Source organism: Salvia splendens, chromosome 12 (assembly GCF_004379255.2).
Source record: "Salvia splendens isolate huo1 chromosome 12, SspV2, whole genome shotgun sequence".
In the NCBI taxonomy this organism is placed as follows: Eukaryota; Viridiplantae; Streptophyta; class Magnoliopsida; order Lamiales; family Lamiaceae; genus Salvia; species Salvia splendens.
Window position 1 is genome coordinate 21,718,625 of NC_056043.1, and position 12,246 is coordinate 21,730,870.

The following is a 12,246-nucleotide window of genomic DNA, read 5'->3' on the forward strand; positions in this document are numbered from 1 at the left end:
TTTTTTATATTTTATTCTTTTTTTTACTTTATTTTTTACTAGTTCACTTCTCTAACGGGTTCTTTCACTCTTACGTTATTCTCTCCAATTTACTCTCTAAAATTATCTTAAATCTTATGTGAAAAAAACGCCTCTGATTATAACTTGACATGTAAACTAAATAAAATTGAGGCACTAAGCAGGAGATGCCGTGCATGTTAATTAATACAGTATTAAAAAATAGAAAGAATTAAGCCTCTCATTCACAACAATCATGACAATCATATCTTCTTTACTTCCAATGTCTGTCCACTCTCCCCATAGCAAGATACTGCATTTCTTTGACTATATACAAAAATGAGAAAACGTAAAAATATTATGGGCATTTTGTATATATATTTACCTCTGCTCTGCATGATATATCTTCAACATATTCTTATACCACTTCTCTCTCTCACTATCTCCTTTCTTCACTAACCAAGGTTTGGTTTTTTCCTGACCAACCCAATGGCACAAAGTGGAGAACAAAAAAACTGCAGTTCGGGTTCAGGTTCGGGCCACGAAACAGAGGCCCGAAAATCAACTGGCGATGCAACAGTTGCTCAAACTAAAACCTCACAGATTCTGGTGGCCGAGGTAATTAATTTTTGACATATTTAAGTCCATGCATATATACATGTCATGTTACATATATGTAGTTCAAATATAGTACTACTATACGTCTATACCTCATGTATTTTCTTTCTTTTTTGTGTTTTTTTTGCAAGCGTTAGTTCTGTGTTACTACATTAAATCCGTTTAAAAAATCTACTACTGACATTGAGAAAAATAGAACAAATTTTTAGATTGAAATCTAATAGAAAATTCAGTACTATATATGCATGCATATAATTTTATTATTATATGGGTAGTTCGTTATTTATTTCGCGGATTCGAAGATGGTGGACATGTTTTTCTTCACAATCTTGTAAAATACACTTGCATAATAACAAGTTCGACTATTAATTTCACGTGTTGTTGTATCAATTTAATCGAGCAAATATATGTGGAGTGTATAGCATCAAATTATCCAAAACAAATTACAAGTATTATACTATTTTTAGAACACGCACACAAGGTTATATGTTATCATTAATATTGTATAACACTCATTATACGTTATCAGAATAAATTGATTTTTTTTCTTTCTAGTAAGAATATGCATATATAATAGATATCCACTATCTAAAAATTGAAAAAGAAATTATTTGCTAAATGTTCTTAGTTAAACCAATTACTACATTAGCCATATAAATATGTAAAACAATATTACTAATATTTATATCGAATTCGTCATAACAAAGCATGGGATTATAGGATTATAGAAGATCTAAAAAGTCGGATGTTTCACTAATTCGAGGGGTCCCAACTAGTAATTAAATTGCACACTTTTGACACAATTAATGTTGTGTTTCTAGATTAGTTGAAATTATCATAGGTTATGTGCCTTATATGCCTCCCATAATCCCAACACGAAACAAAGGATGGGATTGGGATGCCTTGTATAGCTTAAGTATATTATATTTAAATATTGAGTACGATAATTTCAACCTTAATTATTATTAGAAGCTTTCACTTTTGCAAGTTGTGGGAGTTGGTCATCACTTTTTAATTTTACAAGTCCACAATTATTTCCCCAACATATGTATAGTCATTTAAGAAGGAGGGTCATTCTTACTTCTATTTTAAAATTTATTTTATTTTTCATAAAAGGGTTGGAGTGTTATTAGTTATGTCAAAGATACATATATATTTTAGGACTGTTTATCAGTTGCCTAACTTGCTAAAAGTGAAAAATATATAAGATGTTTGGTAGCTATACTACAGTAAGCTAAGATGCGTTGGATAATGCATATTAGTCTAGTCAATGATCCGTGTATTTTATTGTTTGAGAAAGTCTGTTTTTAAGTTATGTTTCAGCCTAGAAAATTAACTTTATTTTAGTGAGTTACACTAACAACTTTGTAAGTTATACTTCACTTTAAATTACTAAGCTGGTCTCCATCTTTTTCACTCTCAATTTAGGTATACATATTGTTAAGAATATTTTAGTGAACACAAAATTTAACAAGATATTCTATCTTTTACACTAAAATTGAAGTAAATATAAATACCAAATACACAGATACATACCGAACATAGTACTTTCGCATCATGATGAGATCATTGGTTATAGCAGTACCATTTCACCACTAGGTCAATACTTGCATGTAGAGATGCCTAAGGTTTTCGGTTCCGGCAGTTAACCGCGTAACCGTAATCGCCGGTTCCGGTTCCAAACCGAAACCGTGACTTTTTTCTTGAACCGGAACCGCCATATTTAGAACCGCGGGCCGGTTCCGGTTCCAAATTTTATGAATCGAAACCGTGCCGGAACCGCCGGTTCTGGACGGTTCCAAACCGGAACCGTGAAAAACCGTCGGAAAACCGTAAAATCTACCCGGAACTGCGAAAACCGCTGGAAACCGGCGGTTCGGAACCGTGAAAAACCGTAAAATAACTGCCGGAAAACCGACGGTTCGGAACCGGAACCGTGAAATAGCCTCACGGTTCGGTTCCGGTTCCACATTTCTCGAAATCGGAACCGACGGTTCCGAACCGGAACTGCCAGTTTACGAACCGTGGGCATGTCTACTTGCATGCTTCCACTTCTAACAACATATCGATTCTATTAAATCTTGTTGACGAAATTCACACAGAAATGGTATATTTATTAGGGAATTTCCGTTATGGTAAATGTAAAAAAAGCTAATTTCTAATTTAAATGACTATAGTAAGCAGTGTGCAGTTTAAAAGTTATAGGAGATAATTTAACATTTTTGGGTATTTAAAGTATGTGGATATGTTTCAATATAATAATATAATACCACGTGGACATAGCATGAAATGTAGTCATATATAATAATGACACTCGAGTGATTTTAAAGGATTGAATATAAAATAATAATTATATGTTGTCTCACGCTTATGCTAATTATTACTACTATTGGAAGGGTTCAATGAGACGAGGCGTGTGAGTGCTTATCATTATCTTAAAGTTCCATTAACACTTTTTGCACATTTCTTAGGCTAAAAGAAACACGTTCGGAATATTTTAACTTAAAATAATATATAATACTATGTAAGGGGAGCGTTATTCTCCTATTCATCCCTTAGATCCTTTATTCTTTTTAATATGGGCTGTTAGATCTCATTCATCAACGGTCCAGATGATCTGCATTATTAAACTATAATGGTGCATTATTAGTCGATGTGCATTATTCAATTGAAAATCTGCATTATTACACTATAATGATGCATTATTAGTCGGTGTGCATTATTCAACTGAAAATCTGCATTATTAAAAGACACGTGGCACCAATCTAACCGTCGGATAACAAAATCGTGGGGCTGAGATTAAAAAGAACAAATAAAAAGAGATAAAAAAAGAAAATGAATACATCCCTATTATGTAATACACAATAAAATAGCCCTTAAACTTAAAATATGGTGTACAGTGTAGAATGGTTGGAGATTTTCAACTTTACTTGCATTTATACTTTGAGCGATTTTAACATTTAAGTCTTTTTTGGACTTAATTTGCATTATTTAGCTGGAAGAAATTTCGGTAATTTGGATTTAAAAGAGCTTAAATAGATAAAAGACAATATACTAATAACATTTTAAAGTTACATACTCGTATGATTTTTTATTATAATCAAATAGAATAGCAACACATTATACTAATAACATTTTAAAGTTACATAATCGTAGGATTTTTTATATAATCAAATAGAATAGCAACACATAAACTTAGTGAAATGTGGATCATATTTTTATATATTAATTTTATAATAAAATATGAGGTGAATGAGTTACTGGAATGTAAGGTCCGTTACCAAAAATAAAAATAAGAGTATTAATTAATTAAGGATGAAAAAAAGAAAATTAGTGCTAATTATTGGGGACGGAGAGAGTAGTTCAAAAATTTTTAATGTAATTAAGTAGTAATTAACCATTAATAGCTTATTTCTCGATCTATGTGTATCATCCTTGCGCATGGTCATATCTTCTTTGTATCGTTCTAATTTTATCGAATGTTTTCGAAGAGACTTAACCACTAAGGCCTCGTTTGATAGTCAATTAGGGATTTGCCATATTACTTAATAAATAAGATAAATTATTTAATTTTGTAGGAATAAGTGACATGATCACATAACATGTAACATACCAACATAATGAAATTAAATAGTGATAAGTTAGTAATGCCTAGATATACATACTTATATGACTATTTCTAAATGTTTGGTATCAGAGTTAACCTAACATGTGAGCCTGTGTTTTTTCTCTATGGCCCATCCGAGCCCGCTGATTTTTCCTAAAATCATACCGATATGTATCTCACACATACAAATCTGCCTCAATTTATTTACATAGAAAAGAAAAAGAATTTTCCTTCGTTCCCTTGCGTCAATCTCTTCTAGACGTCCACTACATACTCTTCCTTCAAATTTCATGAATAAGTAAATCAAAAGTTCACTACCAAAATTTCCATTCGGTAGGTGCTTATTTAATATCAATCTTTCTCTTTTTTTATTTATTTTAATTATGCTTACTTAATATCAATCTTTATTTATTTATTTATTTATTTATTTATTTATTTATTTATTTATTTATTTATTTATTTATTTATTTATTTATTTATTTATTTATTTATTTATTTATTTATTTATTTATTTATTTATTTATTTAAATTATGAATTTTTTTGGGAGTAATTCAATTTGTCGCCTACTTGTGATGATATCCCCAATTCAATTCGACCGATGATTTATGTTGATTAATATTGATTTGGAACAAACCAAACGGGTCCTTATAGTTATAAGTGAGGGTGAGGCCGAGGCCACATATATGATTATGAATATGAAGCAATGCTTTACACATGCCAGAAATACAAGTGCGTGGCAGTTATAACAGAAATGAAATTGAAAATCAGTGATCGAAAACACACACACACGCACGCACGCACTCCACTTCAAAAATGCTCGTCACCAACAAATTCAATCACAGATCTCCAACATTTTAGGAGGTGTTCAGTTTCCATTAGAGTGAGTCAATCGTCTGCTACACTTTCCGTTTCCACCTACCTCTGCATGTTCATTTCCTTCGCTGCTACTATCATATACTGCTCAATTCTCATTTTTCTGTTGCGGATTTAGTGGAATTGATGATGGATCGTAGTTTAATTTGTTCATTTACTGCCTTTACTAAACCTTTTGAATTTTTTTTTATTTTGTTTTGTAAAATTCAATTAAGATTGATATTTGGAAATTGAATACAGAAATTGAAGGGGGGTGGAGGTGGGCTAGCTTCGATTGAAATGGGTGAATACAATGGTGCTGATTATATTGGCATCAATGAAGCTCCTTCTCCTAGAGCACATCACGGCAAGAAAGTCTCATTGTTGCCCCTTGTTTTCCTCATTTTCTATGAGGTCTCAGGCGGGCCGTTTGGCGTGGAGGATAGTGTGAGGGCAGCCGGTCCGCTCATCGCTCTCGCGGGGTTTTTGATATTCCCATTCATTTGGAGTGTTCCAGAAGCCCTGATAACTGCTGAGATGGGCACAATGTTTCCTGAAAATGGTGGATATGTGGTTTGGGTGTCGTCTGCTCTGGGGCCGTTTTGGGGGTTTCAGCAAGGGTGGATGAAATGGCTGAGTGGGGTGATCGACAATGCCCTATATCCTGTGCTGTTTCTTGATTATCTGAAATCCGGGATCCCTGCTTTAGCCGGGGGTCTGCCTAGGGTTGTAGCGGTGTTAGCATTGACGATTGCCTTGACTTACATGAACTATAGGGGTTTAACCATTGTGGGTTGGGTTGCTGTAGTGCTCGGGGTGTTCTCCATTCTCCCGTTCGTGGTGATGGGGTTTATCTCAATCCCGGAGCTGAAGCCTGAGAGATGGTTAGTCGTGGATCTTCACAATGTGAACTGGAATTTGTATCTCAACACCCTCTTTTGGAATTTGAATTATTGGGACTCAATTAGTACTCTTGCCGGGGAAGTAGATAACCCGAAGAAAACTCTGCCAAAAGCTCTGTTTTATGCTTTAATCCTTGTTGTTCTTGGATATTTCTTCCCTCTGTTGATTGGCACTGGAGCTGTCCCTCTGCAACGCGACGTGTGGGCCGATGGTTACTTCTCTGAGATAGCGAAGACGCTAGGAGGAGTGTGGTTGACAGTGTGGATTCAAGGCGCAGCAGCCATGTCGAATATGGGGATGTTTGTGACTGAGATGAGCAGCGACTCTTTTCAGCTTCTTGGCATGGCTGAAAGAGGGATGCTCCCGGAGTTCTTTGCTAGGAGATCTCGTCATGGAACACCACTCGTTGGTATACTGTTCTCAGCTTCTGGGGTGCTTCTACTCTCGTGGTTGAGCTTCCAAGAGATAGTAGCTGCTGAGAATTTCTTGTACTGTTTTGGGATGTTGCTGGAGTTTGTGGCGTTCGTGCGTCTCAGGATTATAGCCCCGGATGCCCCTCGTCCTTACAAGATCCCAGGTGGGACTGCCGGGGCCATCCTGATGTGCATTCCTCCAACCTTGCTAATCTGTGTGGTCTTGGCTCTCTCTTCCCTCAAAGTGATGATTGTTAGCCTCGTAGCCATTATGCTCGGCCTTACACTTTACCCTTGCTTGAAGCACTGCGAAAACAAGAGGTGGCTTCGATTTTCTGTAAGTTCGGATCTTCCAGATATTCACGCTGCAGCTCACGAGGATGAGACTTTGATATAAGCTTCATTCCGGCTTTTTATCCAATAGACCACTTGAGTTGCCCGGGGTGTAAATAGAGCTTGTGTCTTCCTTTGTAGCTTCTTCTCCGTTTGCTTCCTGCCCCATTCAGCTCAACTCAGCTCTATACAACGGTATCTGGATGAGACGTAGAAGGTGACTTTCTTTGCGTAGCTATGTCGGTTTTCTAGTGCAGATCCTTAACTTTAGAAGGGGAAGGTGTGGGATTAATGATGGAAGGATATGTTCTAATCTTTGGTTGTTAGGATTCTTGGTGAATTACACCATTCACCAAGAGAATGATGTTTGTTACGACGAACTATGGTTGCAGACAGCTGCAGATCTCACTGTTGTGTGTGTAAAGGATTGTTGTATGAATGAGTTTCAGCCCCATCTCTTCTCTCCATTTCAATATTCATTCACCTTCACTTCACAAATATATTGTGATAGCTTGCTCAACTTTATTTCAGAAATAGTTGCACGCGCAATATAACCGTTTACTTTTGCTGAAAATAACAAAAATCATTTTTATTCGTATACTCATTTTTAGTACCGCAAATTGTCAAATAAACCACCTATTTTTGGAAAAATGAAACTATCAATAACTAAGTTTCAAATATTCATAATTATCTCATATACTATTTCTTAATTTGGGCAAGCAAAATTGACATTGACGTGTCAGCAACCATCTAGAGAGATTTCGAAAAAAGGGGCATAAAACGACTAAAAGTTAAAATAATGTTTAGCTATATAAATTACCATCAAATTCTAGTTGATCCAACATTTTTAAAAACAGAATAATACTAGTAGATCACTAAGTGTGATCATCATATTCTTTTTGTAATTAGGGGGAAATCAAAGCTGGTGTGCCAACCAAAAATATTTATAACAAAACAATGTCTTCCAATAACATTAACATTTTTAAAATAAGTTTCTTTTTTTAAAATTAGTTTGCATGTATTTTTCCTCTTTTTAAATATGGACTCTCCTAACTTTTTATCTCTTACCCTCCCTTCGCTTTCTTTTTTATGTTAGACTAGGAGAGGAGGGAGAAGAAGGGGTAGGAAAGAGATTGCAATTTCATATTGGGTAATTGCTGTTAATCTATGTATTACTAGTATTTTACATTGTATCTTCATATTACTATGATTTATTTTCCTTTTTCATAGAATACTATATCTTTGTCTTCCCATATTTATATTTGCATCAATAGAATCAAAATCGATGACAAAAACATCATTAAAAATCCAAGTCATACAAGACAAAGCCTGCTTAATTCGAAGCTACTCTATTACTCAAAAACATGCTCAAGAAAAAATTTCTTAACAAAACCCTAAAGAGGACCACGGTTCATTCAATCTAATCCACAGCAGACAATCACATGAACAATTAGTAATGAACCAAAAACACTTGTATACCAACATGATCCTCATTCCAGCCTCTTCATGGTTAAATGTCGGAAGCAAGGAAGTTTCCGGACAACGCAACCTACCAAAGAGGTCGATATCTCAGTAACTCAGTATCAATAAATGTGCCATACACAGATTTATGGAAGTTTGTTTAGTGGGAACATCACCAGAAGGACAAACACAAGAACCAGACTAATTTTTTACAAGACTGTCACCCAACTCAGACCAGGTACTTACTGCAGATCCTAGCCCATCAGATTGAGACCCCACAAAAACCCCCAATTTAGGGTGAAGTTTTAAGAGGAACCAATCTATCATGCTCTACTATGTCTCTAATTGTTTTACAAGCATACATCCACATGCATAAATACCAAATCCTCATAATTTTATTGCACTTCACATACCTTTTCGCCAAGCTTAAATTTTGGAAGACCCTTGTAAGGGCATGTAGAACACCGAAAAGCATCACCAAGACCACACTGTACAAAAAAGGAATACCCGTCAAGTAAAATTACATGTTACTGAGCAGAGTTTAACAAACAAGATAAGACGAATGAAGTGTAACATTTAGCTATGATGAGACTCTCGACAGGAATAGTAAAAATCCATGGATATTCGACATATTATACATGTTCCACATAAAAGTAATAATTTGGAATAGGCAATCCGAGTGCAGCGTCTTGGAAACTAATTGCCTATCAAGTTGATGACACACACACTATGCTAATAACTGAATCAAATCAAGTACTATAAAACCTTTCCAGAGGAAGCATGAAAGATCTGACTTATAAGTTATAATACTCCCTCCGTCCCAACTCCCAACTAAGTTGGTACAAAACTTTTGGACACGGAGATTAAGATAGTGTGTTGAATAAATTGAATGAAAGTAAAATAAAATAGGAAAGAGAAAAAGTAGGAGAGATAAAGAGAGTAAAGGAATACAACTCAACTTAGTTGTCAAAAAGGGAAATGACTCAACTTTGTTGGGACGTCCCAAAAAGGAATACGACTCAACTTAGTTGGGACGAAGGGAGTAACAAATTTTCTGGACATAATGTTAAGAAAAATCCAGACTTCAATGATTAATATTCGTAAACACTAATAGCAGGAACTTTGATTGTTCATTCTATCTACCTTCACTGGAACATGGCCTCAAATATATGCATGCCATGGTGTTTATTCAACTACGCTTCTACACAAAAAGATATTAACTTCAAAATCATGTGGGCATCTAGCCCAGGCTATAAAGGGTTGCAATTTACTTTAACGCCCAAATCTCACGTGGTCAATCTTAATAACAACAAAAATCGGGAAGCAGCAAAACAATGAATTTGCAGTCACATGTTATTCAACATACATTTCCACAAGCAGATTGAGGATTGTTAATCTGGTCCATAGTAAGCCCAAGCTTCACTTTTTCCTCCTCTTCAGCTCTTCCACAAGTGCAGTTTTTGCAAGCTTTCCTTGTGATTCCAACTTCACAATCACCTATTGAGAAGCACTACACTGTCATCATTTGTCACATTCAACTATACATAGGACAATAAACAAATGAAGATGAAGACTAACTCGAGGGCAATTGGGGTTTTTTCAAATCCTCTTCAGTAAGAAGACTATCCTCATCAATCAAATCCTCATCATCATTAATTTGAACTTTTGGTAGAACTTGGGAAGTCTTTTTTAGGGCAAATGAAGATCCAATCTTCCATGAAGGCTTCTTACACTTTACCTGTCCATGTAAAATACAGTAAATTAATTCTAAGGATCCACATGTAGAAAGTAACATTTAAACTCAAAAAATAAAATAATAATAATAATAATATTGAACAATATAAACAAATGGAACAAGCCATAAAGGAAAAGCACAAAACAGCATCGACCCAGATTCCAAAAAAGATATAAATATGAGAACATGAAGTCAAGCAAGGGTTTAGGGAGAAACACACCCCAAAAGATTCCCTATCTATGTCCAGGAATCCAGCAAGAAACAAATCGCGTTCCAGAGAAGAGTTTTTCTGCAGGACAATCCAAGTATAATTATCAAATATGCTTAACACAGAAAAACCTTTTGGTGACTACATCTCCACCACGAACAAAGCGTATAAACTAACAAACTACCATTTGTTCCACAGCAGTTTGGGAATCCAAATAAAAAAGGAGAGTTCCTCCAGGTTTTAAAACTCTTGAGATATTCCCAAGCAACTGATCACTAGGAAACTCCAATGTTTTACAGAGAGATACAACATCATTTATTGATGAAGACTCCAGTGATGTTAGACCTGCCAACAGACATAAAAAGAACACAAAAATAAATAAAGTGAGCTGCGGTGAAAAAACATTGAAATGGAAATACATTCGAAAGTTTAAAAAAAACAAAACAACCAAAGCTTCTATATCCTTCAGATATAAGATTTTTATTGAGGTGAAGGGAATTTAATCTAGTAATAAACAGGAGAACTCTTCTATGGCATTTTAAATCCACAGCACCAGCACTAGAGTCATCAATAGAGTTGGTAGACAGACTCCAAATCGATAATTAACACGATGTTATCAACGAGTAACTGTATTATATCCTCCAACATCAGGAATAAATGGCCTATACTACAAGTTGACAACATATACTGATATACATATATATGCAAAGAAAACCAACTTTATTAAGAAATGTTTGCAGTAGAGGATTCAATGATAAATTGATAAGACATTTCTTCAATACAATATACTACTATAGCTAAATTAAGAAAAATTTATAAGCGACAATAACTTACTGTCTGAGGTAGCTTGAGTGATGATCAAAGGATCCACCTCTACAACTTCTTCCTTTCTCAGCTTCTTAATAGCATTGGATATTGCGGAAATCGACACAGCGACTTGATCCGTGATCACCAACAATTTATCCTGCCCCATTTTCGTCCCCTACACCAAAAATACCCGAACGTAAACAGATCAACTGATAGAAAACAACGAAAATAGGTTATGCAAATGATAGCCGCACAAAAGCATGAACGCATAGGCAAAATAAAACAGAAATTCAGCATATAAAAGGGGGGAAATCGCGAGGCAACTAGTGTAAACAATTAGTGGCAATTGAAACCAAAGCAGCTGAGGATTAATTGGAATTGCAAGCTCATACCAGGAAATACGAGCTCCAGAAGCAATCGGCGGTAGCAGGGAAATGGATTATCGGTGAAATTTCTCAAATGGTGATGAAAACAAGATGGTTTTTGCCGGCTGTGTTTAAATATTTTGGGAGTTTACAGTTTTAGGGTTTCTCCGCCGACTTACTTTGGGGATTAACTCGTATTTTTGTAAATTTCAAAGTCGCATTTATATTTGATTTATGTATATTTATATAATATCTTAATTACGATGTCATTCGAATTACTGATTCAACTAAAATCAATCAAGTAATATATTTAACTGATTCAAATCGACCTAAATTTGATCTTATAGTAAGAGCATCCACAATAGCGCCTAGCGCACCGCTTAGCCGAGCGCCGGCGCTAGACGGTGCGCTAGGCGATCTATTGCAACCGCCTAGCGCTCGGCGGTTCCGTGGCGCTAGGCGGTGCGCAGGGCGATCCGCTCGGCGCTATTGCAGCGTCCGGATCGCCTAGCGCATCGGCTAGCGCGAATTTTTTTTTTCCGAAACACTATATATACGCGCCTTGCACGTCATTTTCATTCGCACCACTTGTTTTAACGAGTACTCTCTCTATCTAAATTTCTGTACAAGATCAACAACGGTAAATGGATCTCAACAACGAGCCTACTTCAGGGAGTAGCGGGTCTCAAGGTCAAACTCCCCCGGTCCCCGTGGGAAGTGGATGGAGTCAGATGCCACCATACTACAACATGTACCCGTGGCAGTAGATGATGCCCGGGATGCCAGCCGGGGGGGTTTCCGGCGATGCCGGGGTGGGCACCCGGGATACAGATGATGCCCGGGGGGGGGGGGGGGGGGGTACCGGCGACGGGGGGATCCCCGGCGACACAGGGGACGCCGGGGGACGTCTATCGCCCCAGTTTTGATTTTTCGACTGGTTCGTCGC

The 12,246-nt window shown here is 36.2% G+C and overlaps 2 protein-coding genes and 1 pseudogene across 3 annotated transcripts; 1 reads left to right on the forward strand and 2 right to left on the reverse strand.

Annotated features, from left to right (window-relative positions):
- The first annotated feature begins 420 nt into the window (after nucleotides 1-420).
- On the forward strand, nucleotides 421-7,191 carry LOC121756816 (probable polyamine transporter At1g31830). Of its 2 annotated transcripts, none has more exons than XM_042152217.1 (2): nucleotides 421-615; nucleotides 5,337-7,191. In XM_042152217.1, the coding sequence occupies exons 1-2, from the start codon at nucleotides 487-489 to the stop codon at nucleotides 6,786-6,788; spliced, it is 1,581 nt and encodes a 526-aa protein (XP_042008151.1). In that variant the 5' UTR covers nucleotides 421-486; the 3' UTR covers nucleotides 6,789-7,191. The 2 variants fall into 2 exon arrangements, with proteins under 2 accessions (XP_042008151.1, XP_042008150.1); XM_042152216.1 differs by lacking the exon at nucleotides 421-615 and adding an exon at nucleotides 4,876-5,103.
- On the reverse strand, nucleotides 4,015-4,110 carry LOC121759766 (annotated as a pseudogene).
- An 804-nt stretch (nucleotides 7,192-7,995) lies between the features above and the next one.
- On the reverse strand, nucleotides 7,996-11,488 carry LOC121759713 (anamorsin homolog). Its single transcript, XM_042155389.1, has 8 exons — nucleotides 11,328-11,488; nucleotides 10,963-11,110; nucleotides 10,313-10,473; nucleotides 10,141-10,209; nucleotides 9,764-9,923; nucleotides 9,552-9,682; nucleotides 8,599-8,673; nucleotides 7,996-8,273 (listed from the first exon to the last, which is right to left on the reverse strand). The coding sequence occupies exons 2-8, from the start codon at nucleotides 11,099-11,101 to the stop codon at nucleotides 8,235-8,237; spliced, it is 774 nt and encodes a 257-aa protein (XP_042011323.1). The 5' UTR covers nucleotides 11,102-11,110; nucleotides 11,328-11,488; the 3' UTR covers nucleotides 7,996-8,234.
- Nucleotides 11,489-12,246: the final 758 nt, after the last annotated feature.

Excerpts from the sequence above, each read along its gene's own strand:
- LOC121756816 (XM_042152216.1), top strand. The coding sequence starts at position 4,927 with ATGCTTTACACATGCCAGAAATACAAGTGCGTGGCAGTTATAACAGAA. Across the intron at positions 5,104-5,336 it reads GGTGTTCAGTTTCCATTAGA|AAATTGAAGGGGGGTGGAGG; the intron begins GTGAGTCAATCG and ends AATTGAATACAG.
- LOC121759713 (XM_042155389.1), bottom strand. The coding sequence starts at position 11,101 with ATGGGGCAGGATAAATTGTTGGTGATCACGGATCAAGTCGCTGTGTCG. Across the intron at positions 10,210-10,312 it reads AAACTGCTGTGGAACAAATG|AAAAACTCTTCTCTGGAACG; the intron begins GTAGTTTGTTAG and ends ATTGTCCTGCAG. Across the intron at positions 9,924-10,140 it reads TAGATAGGGAATCTTTTGGG|GTAAAGTGTAAGAAGCCTTC; the intron begins GTGTGTTTCTCC and ends TTACATGGACAG.